The sequence below is a fragment of the Silurus meridionalis genome, chromosome 9 (genome assembly GCF_014805685.1).
Source record: "Silurus meridionalis isolate SWU-2019-XX chromosome 9, ASM1480568v1, whole genome shotgun sequence".
Lineage (NCBI taxonomy): Eukaryota > Metazoa > Chordata > Actinopteri > Siluriformes > Siluridae > Silurus > Silurus meridionalis.
In genome coordinates, this window is record NC_060892.1 from 6,886,360 (window position 1) to 6,909,088 (window position 22,729).

Consider the following 22,729-nt stretch of genomic DNA (forward strand, 5'->3'; position numbering starts at 1 on the left):
CTTACTCAGACCCATCAGTAACATCTAAACCAGCAAAAAGGTCAACCAAAAATTCAGTTACAGCATCACCATTTGCATCTACAGTATCACCTACAGTTCACACATTTTCAGAACCTTTAAGAAAAACAGCTCGACCAACTACTTCCCTAAAATCAATTACTGATCCCTCATTAACAGTCACATCTGCAGAAACGTTCACATCACCAACAGGTCGAGTGTCACCATCTGCTGCCCCAGAATCACCACCTGATTCTGCCGAATCAACTACAGAACAACAATCAACATTTAAATCTGAAAACATATTAACAAATACAGTTACAACATCACTTTCCAACTTGGCAGAAACATCTACAAACCAAATATTACTATCTGAATCTATAGAAGTTTTTGCAACGCAAACAGTTCCAGGTTCACTGTCTTCCTCCCCACAATCGTTTACACATCAGCCTGTAAAATCCAAAACTGCAGAAAGGTTACTTACAAACTCAGTTACAGCATCACTATCTGCTTATGCAGTATCACCTACAGTTTACACAACAACATTTGAATTTTTAGAACCACCAAAGAAAACAGCTTTACAAACAACTTCCACAGAATCAATTACCGATCACTTATCAACACCCAAATCTGTAGAAATGTTAAAATCACCAACAGTTCGAGTGTCTCCATCTGCTGCAACAGAATCATCTATAGATCTGTCAATGACATCTAAATATGCGGTACCTTCATCAGTGAAATCAGTTACAGCATCACCACCTAACTCTGCAGAATCTTCTACAGATGATTCACCAATATCTGAAGCTCCAGAAACTTTATTAACACAACCGCTTGCTGCATCACAATCTACATTGCTAGAATCACTTACATCGGATTCCCAAGGAACATCAACATCATTTACTACATCGTCATCTAAGTTCCCAGAATCATCTATAAACTATTTAACGTTTGAATCTCCAGAGTTGCCAACAAAATCTATTGCATCACCACCTACTTCTCAACAATCTTCTGCTCATCATTTAACATCTGAATTATCAGAAATGTCAGCAAAATTAATTACAGCATCACCACCTTCTTCTGGAGAATCAACTACAGATCACTCATCAACAATGGATGAACCCCAAATGTCATCAAATAATCAAACTTCAACAGTACCATTATCTTCAGCAAAATCATCTTCAAATCAATCACCAACATCTATATCTTCAGAAACCTTACCATCACAGGCAGTTACAGTATCACCATCTACCTTCCCAGGAGCATCTGTAAATTATTCATCAACAAATGAATCATCAGAAACGTCAACAAATTCTAGTAGTACATCATCAACCCAGTTTGCAGAATCATCTAGTGATCACCAATCAACATCTGAAACTCGAGAAACAAAGAGACATACATTTACGTCTTTACCATTTACTCATCCAGAATCATCTATGAATGTCTTATCAACATCTAAATCTCCAGAACCACCTAACCTTCGATCATCAACATCTAAATCTCCAGGAACCTTATCAACAAAATCAGTTAAAACATCACCATCTAGACCTCAGGAATCATCTACAGATCTCTCATCAACATCTAAATCTGCTAAGATTTTAACAGTTATATCATCACTTTCAGCTTTACCAGAACCATCTACAAATACAACATCAAAATCTGATTCTCCAGAAATCATATCAACACAGAGAGTTACAGGTTCAACATCATCTTTCTTGGAAACAACTACAGAGCAGTCAGTAACATCTAAAGCTGCAGAGATTTTAACAGTTGTAGCATCACTTTCAACTTCACCAGAAACATATACAAATACACCATTAACATCTGATTCTCCAGAAATCACAGCAACACAGAGAGTTACAGGTTCACCATCTTCTTTCTTGGAAACATCTACAGACCAGTCAGTAACATCCAAAGCTGCAGAAAGGTCAAACACAAAGTCAGTTACTGCATCACCATCTGCATCTACAGAATGGCCTTCAGTTCACCCAAAAACATCTGAACCTTCAAAACCACCAAGACAAACAGCCTTACTAATTATATCACTAGAATCATCTACCGTTGACCCAACAGCTGAATTATCTACAGATAATTCTCCAGAGACATTATTAACAAAATCACTTACAGCATCAACATCTACTGTGCCAGAATCATCCACACTGAGTTCCCAAGGAACATCAACACGATTATTAAGAGCTTCACCATCTGCCTTCTTAAAATCACTTACAGATCCTTCAACAATTGAATTTACAGAGTCTTCAACAAATTATGTTAAATCATCACCTACTACTCCACATTCCTCTACTCATCAGTTGCTAACTCCTGACTCATCAGAAATGTCATCAACTAAAGTATTTAAAGCATCACCACCTGGTTCTGGAGAATCAACTACAATTCCTCATCACCATCTAAATCTGCAGACATTTTAACAAATACAGTTACAGCATCACTTCCCACTTTAACAAAAACATCTACAAATAAATCATCAACATCTGAATCTCCAGAAAACGTTGCAACACAAACAGTTCCAGGTTCACTGTCTTCTTCCCTACAACCATTTACAGATCATCCAGTGACATCTAAAGCTGAAGGAAGTTCACCCACAAACTCAGTTACAGCATCACAATCTGCATCTACAGGACCACTTACCGTTTATCCATCAACATTTGAATCTTCAAAACCACCAAGACAAACAGCCTCACCAGATACGTCCTTAGAATTATCTACCACTCCCTCAACACCTAAATCTTCAGGAATTTTAGCAACACCAACCAGTAAAATGTCATCATCTGCATCTCCCAAATTATCCACTGATCAGTCATTAACATCTGAAGCTCATGAATTCATAGCAACACAAATAGCAACAGGCACACCATCTTCGTCCTCAAAATCATCTACAGACCAGTCAGTAACCTCTAAACCCGCAGATAGGTCAACCATGAACTCAGTTACAGCATCATCATCTGCATCTACAGAATGGTCTTCAGACCACTCATCAAAATCTCAATTTTCAGAACCTTTATTAGCAAAATCGCTGACTACATCAACATCCACTTTACCAGAATTATCCACATCAGATTCTAAAGAAACATCAACACTATTGCTTAGAACATTTTCATCTACCTTCCCGGAATTATCCACAAGTGATTCAACAATTGAAACTCCAGTGTTGCCAACAAAATCTGTTACATCACTACCTTCTTTTCCACAAGCTTCTACTCATCAGTTCTTAGCATATGAATTATCAGAAATGTCAACAAAATCAGTTACAGCACCACCAACTGCTTCTTCAGAATCAACTACAGATCACTCATCAACATTTAAATCTAAAGACATTTTAACAAATACAGTTACAGCATTACTTCCCACTTTGCCAGAAACATCTACAAATCAAATATCAACATCTGAATCTCCCAGAGTTTTTGCAACACAAACCGTTCCAGGTTTAACATCTTCCACCCCACAATCATTTACAAATCAGCCAGTAATATTCAAAACTGCACAAAGGTCACTCACAAACTCAGTTACAGCATTTGCAGAATCAAAAACAGTTAACCTATCAATATCTGAATCTTCAGAACCTTCAAGAGAAACAGCTTTACCAACCATTTCCCCAGAATCGATTACCAATCACCCATCAACACCCAAATCTGCAGAAATTTTCAAATCACCAACAGGTCAAGTGTCTCCATCTACTGCCCCAGAATCATCTATAGGTCTGTCAATGACGTCTAAAGATGGGGTACCTTCATCAGCGAAATCAGTTACAGAATCACCACCTAAATCTGCAGAATCTTCTACAGATGGTTTGCCAATATCTGAAGCTCCAGAAACATTATTAACACAACCTCTTGCTGCATCACCATCTACATTGCTAGAATCACTTACATCTGATTCCCAAGGAACATCAACACTATTTACTACATCGTCGTCTAAGTTCCCAGAATCATCTATAAACTATTCACCGTTTGAATCTCCAGAGTTGCCAACAAAATCTATTGCATCACCACCTACTTCTCAACAATTGTCCGCTCATCATTTGTTAACATCTGAATCATCAGAAATGTCAGCAAAATTAATTACAGCATCACCACCTGTTTCTGGAGAATCAACTACAGATCACTCATCAACAATGGATGCACCCCAAATGTCATCAAACGGTCAAACTTCAACAGTACCATTATCTTCACCAAAATCATCTTCAGATCAATCACCAACATCTATATCTTCAGAAACTTTACCATCACAGGCAGTTACAGTATCACCATCTACCTTCCCAGTATCATCTCTAGATTATACATCACTAAGTTCTATTAGTACATTATCAACCCAGTTTGCAGAATCATACAGTGATCACCAATCAACATCTGAAACTCCAGAAACACAGAGACATACATTTACGGCTTTACCATTTACTCATCCAGAATCATCTATAGATGTCTTAGCAACATCTGAATCTCCAGGAACCTTATCAACAAAATCAGTTAAAACATCACCATCTAGACCTCAGGAATCATCTACAGCACTTCCATCAACATCTAAATCTACTAAGATTTTAACAGTTATATCATCACTTTCAACTTTACCAGAAACATCTACAAATAGAACATCAACATCTTCTTCCTCAGAAACATCTACACATCAGTCAGTAACATCCAAAGCTGCAGAAAGGTCAAACACAAAGTCAGTTACTGTATCACCATCTGCATCTACAGAATGGCCTTCAGTTCACCCAACAACATCTGAACCTTCAAAACCACCAAGACAAACAGCCTTACTAACTATATCACTAGAATCATCTACTGTTGAACCAACAACTGATTTATCTACAGATCAACCATTATTATCAGAAGCTCCAGAGACATTATTAACAAAATCACTTACAGCATCAACATCTACTGTGCCAGAATCCTCCACATTGAATTTCCAAGGAACATCAACACGATTATTAAGAGCTTCACCATCTGACTTCTCGAAATCACTTACAGATCTTTCAACAATTGAATTTACAGAGTCTTCAACAAATTCTGTTACATCATCACCTACCACTCCACATTCTTCTACTCATCAGTTGCTAACTCCTGACTCATCAGAAATGTCATCAACTAAAGTATTTAAAGCATCACCACCTGGTTCTGGAGAATCAACTACAATTCACTCATCACCATCTAAATCTGCAGACATTTTAACAAATACAGTTACAGCATCACTTCCCACTTTGACAGAAACATCTACAAATAAATCATCAACATCTGAATTTCCAGAAAACACTGCAACACAAACAGTTCCAGGTTTACTGTCTCCTTCCCAACAACCATTTACAGATCAGCCAGTGACATCTAAAGCTGAAGGAAGTTCACCCACAAACTCAGTTACAGCATCACAATCTGCATCTACAGGACCACTTACCGTTTATCCATCAACATTTGAATCTTCAAAACCACCAAGACAAACAGCCTCACCAGATACATCCTTAGAATCATCTACCACTCACTCAACACCTAAATCTCCAGGAATTCTAGCAACACCAACCAGTAAAATGTCATCATCTGCATCTCCCAAATTATCCACTGATCAGTCATTAACATCTGAAGATCATAAATTCATAACAACACAAATAACAACAGGTACACCATCTTCGTCTTTAAAATCATCTACAGACCAGTCAGTAACCTCTAAACCCGCAGATAGGTCAACCATGAACTCAGTTACAGCATCACCATCTGCATCTACAGAATGGTCTTCAGACCACTCATCAAAATCTCAATTTTCAGAACCTTTATTAGCAAAATCGCTGACTACATCAACATCCACTTTACCAGAATTATCCACATCAGATTCTAAAGAAACATCAACACTATTGTTCAGAACATTTTCATCTACCTTCCCAGAAGTATCCACAAGTGATTTAAAAATTGAATCTCCAGTGTTGCCAACAAAATCTGTTACATCACTACCTCCTTTTCCACAAGCTTCTACTCATCAGTTCTTAGCATCTGAATTATCAAAAATGTCAACAAAATCAGTTACAGCACCACCAACTGCTTCTTCAGAATCAACTTCAGATCACTCATCAACATTTAAATCTAAAGACATTTTAACAAATACAGTTAAAGCATCACTTCCCACTTTGCCAGAAACATCTACAAATCAAATATCAACATCTGAATCTCCCAGAGTTTTTGCAACACAAACCGTTCCAGGTTTAACATATTCCACCCCACAATCATTTACAAATCAGCCAGTAATATCCAAAACTGCACAAAGGTCACTCACAAAGTCAGTTACAGCATTTGCAGAATCACCAACAGTTAACCTATCAACATATGAATCTTCAGAACCTTCAAGAGAAACAGCTTTACCAAGCATTTCCCCAGAATCGTTTACCAATCACCCATCAACACCCAAATCTGCAGAAATTTTTAAATCACCAACAGGTCAAGTGTCTCCATCTACTGCCCCAGAATCATCTATAGGTCTGTCAATGACGTCTAAAGATGTGGTACCTTTATCAGCGAAATCAGTTACAGCATCACCACCTAAATCTGCAGAATCTTCTACAGATGGTTTGCCAATATCTGAAGCTCCAGAAACTTTATTAACACAACCTCTTGCTGCATCACAATCCACTTTGTTAGAATCACTTACATCGGATTCCCAAGAAACATCAACACTATTATTTACTACATCGTCGTCTACGTTCCCAGAATCAACTACAAATTATTCAACATTTGAATCTCCAGAGTTGCCAACAAAATCTATTGCATCACCACCTACTTCTCAACAATTTTCCGCTCATCATTTGTTAACATCTGAATCATCAGAAATGTCAGCAAAATTAATTACAGCATCACCACCTACTTCTGGAGAATCAACTACAGATCACTCATCAACAATGCATGCACCCCAAATGTCATCAAACGGTCAAACTTCAACAGTACCATTATCTTCACCAAAATCATCTTCAAATCAATCACCAACATCTATATCTTCAGAAACCTTACATTTACAGGCAGTTACAGTTTCACCATCTACCTTCCCAGGATCATCTCTAAATTATTCATCAACAAATGAATCACCAGAAACCCCAACATATTCGATTAGTACATCATCAACCCAGCTTGCAGATTCACCTGGTGATCACCAATCAACATCTGAAACTCCAGAAACACAGAGACATACATTTATGGCTTTACCATTTACTCATCCAGAATCATCTATAGATGTATTATCAACATCTAAATCTCCAGAACCACCTAACCTCCGATCATCAACATCTGAATCTCCAGGAACCTTATCAACAAAATCAGTTAAAACATCACCATCTAGACCTCAGGAATCATCTACAGCACTCCCATCAACATCTAAATCTGCTAAGATTTTAACAGTTATATCATCACTTTCATCTTTACCAGAAACATCTACAAATACACCATCAACATCTGATTCTCCAGAAAACATATTAACACAGAGAGTTACAGGTTCAACATCATCCTTTTTGGAAACAACTACAGACCAGTCAGTAACATCTAAAGCTGCAGAGATTTTAACAGTTGTAGCATCGCTTTCAACTTCACCAGAAACATATACAAATACACTATTAACATCTGATTCTCCAGAAATCATAGCAACACAGAGAGTTACAGGTTCACTATCTTCTTCCTCTGAAACATCTACAGACCAGTCAGTAACATCCATTGCTGCAGAAAGGTCACTCACAAACTCAGTTACAGCATTTGCAGGATCACCAACAGTTAACCTATCAATATCTGAATCTTCAGGACCTTCAAGAGAAACAGCTTTACCAACCATTTCCCCAGAATCGATTACCAATCACCCATCAACACCCAAATTTGCAGAAATTTTTAAATCACCAACAGGTCAAGTGTCTCCATCTACTGCCACAGAATCATCTATAGGTCTGTCAATGACGTCTAAAGATGCGGTACCTTCATCAGCGAAATCAGTTACAGCATCACCACCTAAATCTGCAGAATCTTCTACAGATGGTTTGCCAATATCTGAAGCTCCAGAAACTTTATTAACACAACCACTTGCTGCATCACAATCCACTTTGCGAGAATCACTTACATCGGATTCCCAAGGTACATCAACACTATTATTTACTACATTGTCGTCTACGTTCCCAGAATCATCTATAAATTATTCAACATTTGAATCTCCAAAGTTGCCAACAAAATCTATTGCATCACCACCTACTTCTCAACAATTTTCCGCTCTTTATTTGTTAACATCTGAATCATCAGAAATATCAGCAAAATTAATTACAGCATCACCACCTACTACAGATCACTCATCAACAATGGATGCACCCCAAATGTCATCAAACAGTCAAACTTCAACAGTACCATTATCTTCACCAAAATCATCTTCAAATCAATCACCAACATCTATATCTTCAGAAACCTTACCATCACAGGCAGTTACAGTATCACCATCTACCTTCCTAGGATCATCTCTAAATTATTCATCAACAAATGAATCACCAGAAACATCAACAAATTTAATTAGTACATCATCAACCCAGTTTGCAGATTCATCTAAAGATCACCAATCAACATCTGAAATTTCAGAAACACAGAGACATACATTTATGGCTTTACCATTTACTCATCCAGAATCACCTATAGATGTATTATCAACATCTAAATCTCCAGAACCACCTAACCTTCAATCATCAACATCTGAATCTCCAGGAACCTTACCAACAAAATCAGTTAAAACATCATCATCTAGACCTCAGGAATCATCTACAGATCTCTCATCAACATCTAAAACTGCTAAGATTTTAACAGTTATATCATCACTTTCAACTTTACCAGAAACATCTACAAATCCATCCTCAGCATCTGATTCTCCAGAAATCATAGCAACACAGAGAGTTACAGGTTCAACAACATCTTTCTTGGAAACATCTACAGACCAGTCAGTAACATCCAAAGCGGCAGAAAGGTCACTCACAAACTCAGTTACAGCATTTGCAGGATCACCAACAGTTAACCTATCAATATCTGAATCTTCAGGACCTTCAAGAGAAACAGCTTTACCAACCATTTCCCCAGAATCGATTACCAATCACCTATCAACACCCAAATCTGCAGAAATTTTAAATCACCAACAGGTCAAGTGTCTCCATCTACTGCCCCAGAATCATCTATAGGTCTGTCAATGACGTCTAAAGATGCGGTACCTTCATCAGCGAAATCAGTTACAGCATCACCACCTAAATCTGCAGAATCTTCTACAGATGGTTTGCCAATATCTGAAGCTCCAGAAACTTTATTAACACAACCACTTGCTGCATCACAATCCACTTTGTTAGAATCACTTACATCTGATTCCCAAGGTACATCAACATTATTATTTACTACATTGTCGTCTCGTTCCCAGAATCATCTATAAATTATTCAACATTTGAATCTCCAAAGTTGCCAACAAAATCTATTGCATCACCACCTACTTCTCAACAATTTTCCGCTCTTTATTTGTTAACATCTGAATCATCAGAAATATCAGCAAAATTAATTACAGCATCACCACCTACTACAGATCAATCATCAACATCTGATTCTCCAGAAATCATATCAACACAGAGAGTTACAGGTTCAACAACATCTTTCTTGGAAACATCTACAGACCAGTCAGTAACATCCAAAGCTGCAGAAAGGTCACTCACAAACTCAGTTACAGCATCACCACCTACTTCTCAACAATTTTCCGCTCATCATTTGTTAACATCTGAATCATCAGAAATATCAGCAAAATTAATTACAGCATCACCACCTACTACAGATCACTCATCAACAATGGATGCACCCCAAATGTCATTAAACGGTCAAACTTCAACAGTACCATTATCTTCACCAAAATCATCTTCAAATCAATCACCAACATCTATATCTTCAGAAACCTTACCATCAAAGGCAGTTACAGTATCACCATCTACCTTCCCAGGATCATCTCTAAATTATTCGTCAACAAATGAATCACCAGAAACATCAACAAATTCTATTAGTACATCATCAACCCAGTTTGCAGATTCATCTAGAGATCACCATTCAACATCTGAAACTCCAGAAACACAGAGACATACATTTACGTTGTTACCATTTACTCATCCAGAATCATCTATAGATGTATTATCAACATCTAAATCTCCAGAGCCACCTAACCTTCGATCATCAACATCTGAATCTCCAGGAACCTTATCAACAAAATCAGTTAAAACATCACCATCTAGAACTCAGGAATCATCTACAGCTCTCTCATCAACATCTAAAACTGCTAAGATTTTAACAGTTATATCATCACTTTCAACTTTACCAGAAACATCTACAAATCCATCCTCAGCATCTGATTCTCCAGAAATCATAGCAACACAGAGAGTTACAGGTTCAACAACATCTTTCTTGGAAACATCTACAGACCAGTCAGTAACATCCAAAGCGGCAGAAAGGTCACTCACAAACTCAGTTACAGCATTTGCAGGATCACCAACAGTTAACCTATCAATATCTGAATCTTCAGGACCTTCAAGAGAAACAGCTTTACCAACCATTTCCCCAGAATCGATTACCAATCACCTATCAACACCCAAATCTGCAGAAATTTTTAAATCACCAACAGGTCAAGTGTCTCCATCTACTGCCCCAGAATCATCTATAGGTCTGTCAATGACGTCTAAAGATGCGGTACCTTCATCAGCGAAATCAGTTACAGCATCACCACCTAAATCTGCAGAATCTTCTACAGATGGTTTGCCAATATCTGAAGCTCCAGAAACTTTATTAACACAACCACTTGCTGCATCACAATCCACTTTGCGAGAATCACTTACATCTGATTCCCAAGGTACATCAACATTATTATTTACTACATTGTCGTCTACGTTCCCAGAATCATCTATAAATTATTCAACATTTGAATCTCCAGAGTTGCCAACAAAATCTATTGCATCACCACCTACTTCTCAACAATTTTCCGCTCATCATTTGTTAACATCTGAATCATCAGAAATATCAGCAAAATTAATTACAGCATCACCACCTACTACAGATCAATCATCAACAATGGATGCACCCCAAATGTCATTAAACGGTCAAACTTCAACAGTACCATTATCTTCACCAAAATCATCTTCAAATCAATCACCAACATCTATATCTTCAGAAACCTTACCATCAAAGGCAGTTACAGTATCACCATCTACCTTCCCAGGATCATCTCTAAATTATTCGTCAACAAATGAATCACCAGAAACATCAACAAATTCTATTAGTACATCATCAACCCAGTTTGCAGATTCATCTAGAGATCACCATTCAACATCTGAAACTCCAGAAACACAGAGACATACATTTACGTCGTTACCATTTACCTTATCAACAAAATCAGTTAAAACATCACCATCTAGAACTCAGGAATCATCTACAGCTCTCTCATCAACATCTAAAAGATTTTAACAGTTATATCATCACTTTCAACTTTACCAGAAACATCTACAAATTCATCCTCAGCATCTGATTCTCCAGAAATCATATCAACACAGAGAGTTACAAGTTTAACATCATCTTTCTTGGAAACATCTACAGACCAGTCAGTAACATCCAAAGCTGCAGAAAGGTCACTCACAAACTCAGTTACAGCATTTGCAGGATCACCAACAGTTAACCTATCAATATCTGAATCTTCAGGACCTTCAAGAGAAACAGCTTTACCAACCATTTCCCCAGAATCGATTACCAATCACCTATCAACACCCAAATCTGCAGAAATTTTTAAATCACCAACAGGTCAAGTGTCTCCATCTACTGCCCCAGAATCATCTATAGGTCTGTCAATGACGTCTAAAGATGGGGTACCTTCATCAGCGAAATCAGTTACAGCATCACCACCTAAATCTGCAGAATCTTCTACAGATGGTTTGCCAATATCTGAAGCTCCAGAAACTTTATTAACACAACCACTTGCTGCATCACAATCCACTTTGCGAGAATCACTTACATCTGATTCCCAAGGTACATCAACATTATTATTTACTACATTGTCGTCACGTTCCCAGAATCATCTATAAATTATTCAACATTTGAATCTCCAGAGTTGCCAACAAAATCTATTGCATCACCACCTACTTCTCAACAATTTTCCGCTCATCATTTGTTAACATCTGAATCATCAGAAATATCAGCAAAATTAATTACAGCATCACCACCTACTACAGATCAATCATCAACAATGGATGCACCCCAAATGTCATTAAACGGTCAAACTTCAACAGTACCATTATCTTCACCAAAATCATCTTCAAATCAATCACCAACATCTATATCTTCAGAAACCTTACCATCAAAGGCAGTTACAGTATCACCATCTACCTTCCCAGGATCATCTCTAAATTATTCGTCAACAAATGAATCACCAGAAACATCAACAAATTCTATTAGTACATCATCAACCCAGTTTGCAGATTCATCTAGAGATCACCATTCAACATCTGAAACTCCAGAAACACAGAGACATACATTTACGTCGTTACCATTTACCTTATCAACAAAATCAGTTAAAACATCACCATCTAGAACTCAGGAATCATCTACAGCTCTCTCATCAACATCTAAAAAGATTTTAACAGTTATATCATCACTTTCAACTTTACCAGAAACATCTACAAATTCATCCTCAGCATCTGATTCTCCAGAAATCATATCAACACAGAGAGTTACAAGTTTAACATCATCTTTTTTGGAAACAACTACAGACCAGTCAGTAACATCTAAGGCTACAGAGATTTTAACCTTTATAGCATCACTTTCAACGTCACCAGAAACATATACGCCATTAACATCTGATTCTCCAGAAAGCATAGCAACACAGAGAGTTACAGGTTCACTATCTTTTTCCTCAGAAACATCTACAGACCAGTCATTAACATCTAAAGCTGCAGAAAGGTCACCCACAATATTACTTACTGCATCACCATCTGCATTTATAGATTCTCTTACAGTTCACCCAACAACATCTGAATCTTCAAAACCATCAAGACAAACAGCCTTGACAACTACATCCCTAGAATCACCTATAGATCAGTCATTTGCATCAAAAGCTGCAGAAATTCCAGTAACATCACCACACATCTCTGTAGAATCACCTACAGATCATTCAACAACGGAAGTGCACAAAATATCATCAACTTCTTTATTTACTTTACCATTTACTCAACCAAACCCATTTCCAAATTCCTCACAAACAACTGGTTCTCCAAAACCTTTATCAACACAGTCAGTTACAGCATCACTGCCAGCTCTCTCACAATCATCGTCAGGTAATTTAAATGAATCACTAGAAATATCAACAAAATTATTTACTGTATCTTCAACCATGTCTACCAAATCATCAAGAGATCACCAACCAACACCTGAAACTCCAGAAACACAGAGACAAACAGATACAGTGTTACCATTTACTCATTCAAAATCAGCTACAGCTGAATCTCTAAAAATGTTAACACACACGTTTAAGGCATCGGTTTCTACTCTGCTAGAAACATCTGTTGATCATTTGATAACTAATTCACCAGAAATGCTGGCAACTACCCCACAATTTTCTACATATGATTTAGCAGCAACTGACTCTTTAGGCACTACTTCAACAAGCTCAGTTATAACCCCCAAACCTACTTCTGCAGAATCATCTCCAAAACTATCATCAGTAAATGAATCTCAAGACACTTTTCCAATGCAAACAGTCACATCATCACCTCCTACTTTGCCAGAAATATCTACAGATCATTCAACTGAATTTCCAGAAATGTCCACAAAGTCAGGCACCACATTACAATCTACTTCCACTAAATCATTTACACAACACTCTGAAACTGGAAGAATCTCATCAATACAAACAGATGGTTTTTCACAACCAGCTAACCAAGAATTATTTGCAGATCCATCATCAACTTCTAAATCTTCAGGAACTTCATTAAAACCATTGGTTATATCACCATTTACTTCATCACAATTGTCCACGGATCACTTATCAACATTTGAAATTCCAAAAGCTTCAACACCACAGTCAGCTGCCACATTACCATCAAGTTCCCCAGAATCATCTAAGACATCACCATTAACAACTATATCTCCACAAGGCTTACCTATACTATCAAATACACAATCTTCTTCCCTAAGACCAACAAAAGCTCAAACATCAGCATTTGTATCTCAAGGAATGTCTTCATCATCAGCTGGCACTTCAGAAGCATTAACAGAAAGAGTAACATCGTCAAAAGTAACCACCAACAAAACCACCGCTATCACTTTTCAACCCCAAACAGCTCCACTATCAACAAGTATTGTTTCTCCAACATATAAAGAACATTTCTGTATATATTGTATCATATTACTATAAGTAATTATTTTGTTTATTTGTTTGATTTCTCTAGATTTTGCAGCATCTGCTCATGCGGTGGTTAGGATGCGAGGTGTCAAGAAACTAACCAGTGACCAAATCATCTTCTATACAGAGCAGGTAAGGCCATACTTTATCCTATACCACAAATTTTTTTGAGAAGTGTTTTGTGTTAATACTTGCTTTGCTAACATTTACCGTTTTAATTTATTAACTAATGCATCTGTATTCTTCCTGTTATCACATACTGTATGTTATAGCAGTATTGCAGCTATAAAGGAACATTACATAGATGTCACAAATCCCCTCAAAGCATTATTGACATTATTGATTTTGGGGAAGTGACAGCTCAGTTGTTAAGGTTCTGGGAAGGGATCCAAGTCCTAGTATTGCCAAGCTGTCACTCTTGGGCCCTTGAGCAAGGTCCTTAATCCTCTGTGCTTCCGGGGTGCTGTATCATGTCTGACCCCAGCTTTCTTACATTTCTGGGATATGTAAAGAAAGAATTCAATGTGCTGTATTCAAGTCAAGTCAAGAAGCTTTTTATTGTCATTTCAACCATATATAGCTGTAAAATGAAACAACACAGTGAAATGAAACAACGTTCCACCAGAACCCTGATGCTACATACAACAATAATCACAGAAACAGGAAACACAGGGCTAATGACTAGTAAGTGTCCTCGCCACATAAAGTGCATGTGTGCAACCTGGTGCAAACAGTGCAAAGACAACACAAGACAGTGCAAAGACAACACAGGACAGTGCAGGACAAAACACAAAATAGCTCTGCCAGTAAACCTGTTGTAACAAGACAAAGTGAACAAAATTGAACAGTACAAAATGTAAACAAAAATGTTGTACAAACGAGCAATTAAACAGCAGTTCAGAAAGGATGTGCAAAGAAAGCATTTTAAAAGTTTATGGTAATGAGGTGATGTAATGTGGGTGGTACTGAAGTCATGGGTGTGTATTGTATATGTGACAAGTAAAATACCCCAACCCTTATTTTTTGTTTTAATTTCCTGTATCGTCATTTTCAGTAATTCCTTTGGTGTGTTTGTTTATCTTTTGTCTGTTAAACTTTAAACATTGTGTACTAATTATAGCCTTGTGTGTGTTTGGTACTAATACTGGAACTTCCTTCTATATATGTTAGTGCTGTTGTTATAGAAACTCAACAGCACTGGTGTATAGTATAACTTATACCACAATGAGGTTGAATACTCTAATCAGGAAGTGTTCATTTACTATAACATCAACCCTAACAGTAGTTTACTGCAAGTCATTCTGTAAAAAAAAGTTAACATTATTGTGCTATTTCTTTAAAAACAATAAGAGGAAAATGATCCTATATTATACGTCACACCACCCTTATGTGAGTTTATTTTATCAACACAGCCTGTGATGTGGTATTTCTAACATTGACATCATATATGTTCTTAGTAATACAATTCTTAATATGAAATCTTTGGTTCACATCTTCAAGTAAATAGTCCAAATATAATAAATATGTTTTAATATATATATATTCACTTTTTTTTCTTTTTATTGCAGTTTTTTAGGCTACTCCAAGCCAGAGCTGATGGAACTATTAAGATTAGAGTGAAGCAGATCCAAAAAGTGTCACCGTACTGATCACCACCTTAAAGTTCAATAAATTATAGAGAAGGATGACGCATGGATTTTATTATTCCACAAATGTACTGCCCCTGTCAGCTAAACACATGCACCAGTTTTAAATAATCAGCTCAAGATGAGAACTAAAACATTGATTGGCTTTTCCTGCATAGTTTGGCATGTATGCATGTAAAAATACAATTCCTCTACAATTTGTCTGTGTTTTTAATTTGCATATGCGTGGCTATGTTGCACTTTTCAATTAATTAAAACAATCATCTAGTTAGCCTAAAAAATTTTACTGGCTGTGCTATTAACTAAAGAATGTCTAGAATGATTTTTGGAATAAATATAATCCCAATTACCAAAGCCAACATTCATTAAGTAAACTGAAAATCAAGATTTCAAAGCAGTAACAGAAACGTGACGACAAAAAAATGTGTTTTGTTTAAATGCTTCAGTACTTTGAAGAATTTGTCATGCATTGTATATGACTATGCAATAGTATCATAATCTAAAGGCAAAAAAGTAGGAAAAAAGTATGTGTTAATGTTCTTGAATATACATGTACATTTGTGTGTGTGTAGTTTATGTGCATTATACTATAAGTCTTGTACAATTAGACAGAAACAAGCTATTATTAATATTATCAATATGTCAGTGTAAAATGTTCTTGTCTTTTTGGTGTCTGTAATGTTAAACCACAGCTACTATATAAATACATATATGTTCTGCATTTAAATTGTTCATCTTTTGCTATTAAATCTATTGTGACATATTTGTGCAACATCAGAATAGTTTCTTAGTACAATTTACTAATTTCCTTGCATTCTTTAAGCTTAATAAAAACCTAATCCGGTTTTGAGTGGCTTTTCTCAGGTATACCGTGCTACAAAAGATGCTGCCATGCTACACTGGTGCATGAGTTTTAACATCATTTAAAATCAAGTGGGACAAATATCACCATATTTGCTCATTTTGGCAAGAGATGCAATGAGCATTTTGGAAATAGGATGATTTTTAGGTTGAAATAGAATATTTTGCATTTTTTCATGGTGTTCATTATGGGTGGGTGAGAGGCAGAATCTACTGCTGCTACACATTTCATACAGTATATCTCAATAAGATTGGAAATTCATTGATTGTACTGCATCTATACTTAATATATAAACTTAATATGTATATTTTATTTTACATTTCATATATTTTATTTTATTTTAATCTTCACATCAACTTTAATTTATTTGATTCAGCTTGCTCAGTCATATACAGTATTTTGAGCTTGCTATATTCAAGCTGCAAAGTAAATGAAAAACATATGGCTGGTTTCATATTCATCTTATGTTATCAACAATTGGGAGATAACTGGGATGGAATGTATGTTTACCTCCTCAACAAAGCAAACAGTTGGGTTGGTGTTTTTATAGATTGGAATTTATCAAGAGAAAATGTCTGCATGATGATGGTCGAAAGAAAATGCTTGTATTCGCTATAAAGCAAAATTCACTTAAAAGGAGTCGAAAATTAAATGTCAATTGTTTTCATATTCTACGTTTAAGGGTGGTTACTCTGTTTTTTATGAGTCTGAGGCCAGACATTATTTATTAACTTAATGTAGCCATAGTCCTTGCTTGAACCCCACCAAAAGAGAGCGGTGCAGCAGTGCTTCAGTCCTTTAAACTCTTCTCTTTTCCTTATCTGTACAATCAAAGTTTCAGAATCCATCCTGATATTATCATCCATAGTATTAAGCTTATCTTCTTATAGATTAACTGGCTGAGATAGGTCTCTGCTATAGCTCAAGGCCATAATAACAGCATTGCATTCTTTTGCACCACTACATGAATTCCTATGCTGAATTCCTCATTAATTTGACGTTCAATTTTCCAGGAAAATTGCAAGTAAATATAACTTTTAATATTTTTAGAAGCTAAGAGTGTAATGTGGATATTGTCGAATTTGTTTTAGATCATTTTTTTTCTCACATAAAACACTATCGTAACTAAGCAGGATCAGTAACAATAACAATCACCTTCAGTGACATCAGAGTGGCACCAAATGGAAAATTATTTAATATAATGGTTTTTATATAAAGATACACATTCCAGGGTGTAGTTTTACAGTATAGTTCCAAGGAAGCATAGCATACTGTTAAAGGAAATAAAGCCTAAAATGATCTACACTGTAACACTAAACAGACGTATATGTTATTATTTGAGACACAGCACGGTATTTCCCTGAGAACCTGTTATTCCTGGGAGGAGATAAGGGTAGGGCTTGAAGTCAGAACTGTACAATAACCTGCCAGTGCTAAGAGTTTATTATTCAACAAAACAGCTGAATTCAACACATTTTATTTGCGGGAAAAAACTCTGTTTAATGAATGCCATGCCGAAAGCTGCTTTTAAATCACTGCACAGCAAGATGCTTACATTTCTATTTCTCATAGGATGCATTTTAATGATTACAGGGCAACCTACAGCAACAGGTAAGATGCTATTTATTAACAATACTTGCCATGTTGATGTACATTAAGGAAAAAATATAGTGGACACCTAGCCATAAGATTCATATGTGACTTTGAACATCCGGTTCTACATTTAATATCAATTTGCTGTTATAATAACCGCTACGCTTTTGGGATGATGTTGCACTTTATTTTGGAGTGTGCATGAGAAGATTTGTGCTCATTCAGCCACAGGGGTTTTAGTAAAGCCAGGTACTGAAGAACGGTCAAGAGACCTGGGGTGCAATTAACATTAACATTTGTTAGTTGTTCAGTAGGGTTGAGAACAGAACTTTATAGCAGGGCACTAAAGATTTTCCAACCATGTAAACCTTATCATCATGGAGTTTGCATTGTGCATAAGGGGATTGTCACATTGAACCAGGTTTCAGTCTCCTAGTTCAAGTGGATGGAAAATGTTATGCTACTGCATCCAAATACATTCTATACAGTTGTGTTTGGGGAACCACATTTGATTGGAAATGTTAGGTTCCCCTTATAATGTTGTTCCATTACTTTTTCCCATATAGTGTATATATAGTATGTATTGATATATGTTTTCAGAATCAGTACAATTTGTCCTTCATGGCTTATCAGTGACAGTGACATAGGAGAAGTGTTGAATATATAAACAAGCTCAGAACCTTAAACCTGGATCACTGCGTTAAAAGTTAAAAAAAGAATAACTGCACCAGAGCTCTTAGGCAAATGTACTGAATAAAAAATAGAAGTGCGTACCATTTAGTTCAGCATGAAGCAATCCGCAGCACATGAAATTATTTTTTTTTATATTTTTAAGTACTTTCTTAAAATAACCATATGCTGTAATTGTATATATGTCCACGTGAAAAAACAAGAAATGCAAATTATACTACAGGTAGTCGTCGACTTACAACCTATGCAACTTAACGACCATTCGACTTTACGACCACAATCGCTAGTCACAAGACGTTATTTTTACCAGCTCCCGGCATAATTTCACAGTACTGTACATATAGCCTACTCTACTTATGGCCAAATCGTGTTACGACCGATTTGCCGGTCCTAATTGTGGTTGTAAGTTGACGACTACCTGTACCTATTAACTATAATTTTAATATATATTCCACTTTCAAGTGTTTAATACAGCTACAAAGGGGCAACAAAGTTTTTTTTCATGATTTGTTTGATATATAACTGACAATATAGAACATGTCTTTTAAGAAAATTAAATGTATCATTCAAGAAAATGTAACAAAAATGAATGTGTTCAAATCAATTTCACTAAACTAATGCAAGACAACTATATAATCAATTTTATACATTCCAGAAACTTCAACAATACCAACAATTCCAGCATCATCATTTGCTTCCACAGAATCAATATCAAACAACCCAGAAACAGCAATTGTAACAATCTCTGAATCTCCAGAAACTTCAGCAATACAATCATTTGAAGAATCAACAACTACTTTAACAGAATCAACATCAAATCAGTTATTAATATCAACTACCGCACAAACTGTATCAACCTTTGAATATCCAGAAACTTCAGCTACACAAACAATTCTAGCATCATCATCTGCTTCCACAGAATCAATGACAGAAACTTTATCAACCTCTGAAATTCCAGAAACATCAGCAACACAAACAATTACAGCATCAACATCTACTTCAACAGACTCTACTACAGAAATATTATCGATTTCAGATACTCTAGAAACTTCAGCCATTTCTGAATCTCCAGAAACATCAACACCAACGAAAAAAATTCCAACAACACCTACTTCCCTGGAATTAACTACATCTCTGTCATCAACATCACCCACTCCAGAAATGTTTTCAATCTCTGAATCTCCAGAAACTTCAGCTACAGAAACAATTACAGCATCAACGTCTCCTTCACCAGAAACTTCAACAATACCAACAATTCCAGCATCATCATTTGCTTCCACAGAATCAATATCAGACAACCCAGAAATAGCAATTGTAACAATCTCTGAATCTCCAGAAACTTCAGCAATACAATCATTTGAAGAATCAACAACTACTATAACAGAATCAACATCAAATCAGTTATTAATATCAACTACCGCACAAACTGTATCAACCTCTGAATATCCAGAAACTTCAGCTACACAAACAATTCTAGCATCATCATCTGATTCCACAGAATCAATGACAGAAACTTTATCAACCTCTGAAATTCCAGAAACATCAGCAACACAAACAATTACAGCATCAACATCTACTTCAACAGACTCTACTACAGAAATATTATCGATTTCAGATACTCTAGAAACTTCAGCCATTTCTGAATCTCCAGAAACATCCACACCACAAACAATTCCAACAACACCTACTTCCTTGGAATTAACTACATCTCTGTCATCAACATCACCCACTCCAGAAACTTTATCAACCTCTGATTCTCGAAAAACAGCAGCAACAGAAACAATTACAGCATCAATAACTACTTCACTAAAATTCAATACAGAACTATCATCAACATCAGAAATTCTAGACAGTTTACCAACCTCAGAAACTTCAGATACACAAACAATTCTAGCATCATCATCTGCTTCCACAGAATCAATGACAGAAACTTTATCAACCTCTGAAATTCCAGAAACATCAGCAACACAAACAATTACAGCATCAACATCTACTTCAACAGACTCTACTACAGAAATATTATCGATTTTAGATACTCTAGAAACTTCAGCCATTTCTAAATCTCCAGAAACATATGCTACACAAACAATTCTAGCATCCTCATCTGCTTCCACAGAATCAATGACAGAAACTTTATCAACCTCTGAAATTCCAGAAACATCAACACCACAAACAATTCCAACAACACCTACTTCCCTGGAATTAACTACATCTCTGTCATCAACATCACCCACTCCAGAAATGTTGTCAACCTCTGAATCTCCAGAAACTTCAGCTACAGAAACAATTACAGCATCAACGTCTCCTTCACCAGATTTAACCACAAATCTATTAGCAAAATCACACACTCCAGCAAGTTTATCAACCTCTGAATCTACAGAAACTTCAGCAACTCAAGCATTAACAGCATCAACATCTACTTCAACAGATTCAACAATAAATCTATCATCAAACTCAGACACTCCAGAAACTTTATCAACCTCTGATTCTTCAGAAACTTCAGATACACAAACAATTACAACATCAACATCTACTTCAACAGACTCTACTACAGAAATATTATCGATTTCAGATACTCTAGAAACTTCAGCCATTTCTAAATCTCCAGAAACATCAACACAAACAATTACAGCATCGACATCTACATCACCAAAATTAACTACAGAAATATTAGCATCAACCACTCTAGAAATGTCATCCACCTCTGAATTTCCAGAAACATCAGCAACACAAACAATTACAACATCAACATCTACTTCGCTAAAATTAACAACAGATCTATCAATATCGAACACTCCAGAATCTTTATCAACCTTTGAATCTTCAGAAACTTCAGCTACACAAACAATTACAGACTCAACATCTACTTTACCACATTTACCCACAAATCTATTATCAACATCACACACTCCAGCAACTTTATCAACCTCTGCATCTCCAGAAACTTCAACACAAGCATTTACAGCATCACCTGTTTCCACAGAATCAACTAAAGATCTATCATCAACATCAGCCACTCCAGAAATGTTATCAACCTTTGAATCTCCAGAAACATATGCTACACAAACAATTACAGCATTAACTTCTACTTCACCAGATTTAACCGCAAATCTACTAACATCAACCAATCCCCTAACTTTATCAACCTCTGAATCTCCAGAAACTTCAGCATCACAAGCATTTACAGCATTAACTTCTACTTCACCAAAATCCACTACACATATAGCATCTAAATCCAGCGCTCCAGAAACCTTGTCAACCTCTGAATATCCAGAAACTTCAGCTACGAACAATTACAGTATCAACATCTACTTGACATACTCTACTACAGAAATATTATCAACATCAGATGCTCTAGAAATTTCAGCCATCTCTAAATCTCCAGAAACATCAACACAAACAATTCCACCATCAACACCTACTTCACCAGAATTGACTACAGATCTGCTATCAACATCACACGCTCCAGCAACTTTATCAACCTCTGAATCTTCAGAAACTTCAGCAACACAAGCATTTGCAGCATCATTATCTG

General features: G+C 36.3%; 3 protein-coding genes across 3 annotated transcripts; all 3 read left to right on the forward strand.

Moving 5' to 3' along the window:
- The first annotated feature begins 2,903 nt into the window (after window positions 1-2,903).
- LOC124391181 (mucin-5AC-like) lies at window positions 2,904-7,440 on the forward strand. Its single transcript, XM_046857587.1, has 2 exons — window positions 2,904-5,856; window positions 7,410-7,440. Exons 1-2 carry the CDS (start codon window positions 2,933-2,935, stop codon window positions 7,438-7,440), a joined length of 2,955 nt encoding a protein of 984 aa, XP_046713543.1. The 5' UTR covers window positions 2,904-2,932.
- Window positions 7,441-12,659: 5,219 nt separating this feature from the next.
- Window positions 12,660-16,770, forward strand: LOC124391493 (mucin-5AC-like). The gene is made up of 3 exons (XM_046858094.1): window positions 12,660-14,356; window positions 14,450-14,535; window positions 15,972-16,770. Exons 1-3 carry the CDS (start codon window positions 13,393-13,395, stop codon window positions 16,050-16,052), a joined length of 1,131 nt encoding a protein of 376 aa, XP_046714050.1. The 5' UTR covers window positions 12,660-13,392; the 3' UTR covers window positions 16,053-16,770.
- Window positions 16,771-18,316: 1,546 nt separating this feature from the next.
- Window positions 18,317-22,482, forward strand: LOC124391183 (cell wall protein DAN4-like; the record flags this gene model as incomplete). The annotated part of the gene is made up of 3 exons (XM_046857589.1): window positions 18,317-18,522; window positions 19,850-20,425; window positions 21,506-22,482. Coding segments are annotated over exons 1-3 (1,662 nt in total), but the record flags the coding sequence as incomplete, so codon positions are not given.
- Between the last annotated feature and the right edge of the window lie 247 nt (window positions 22,483-22,729).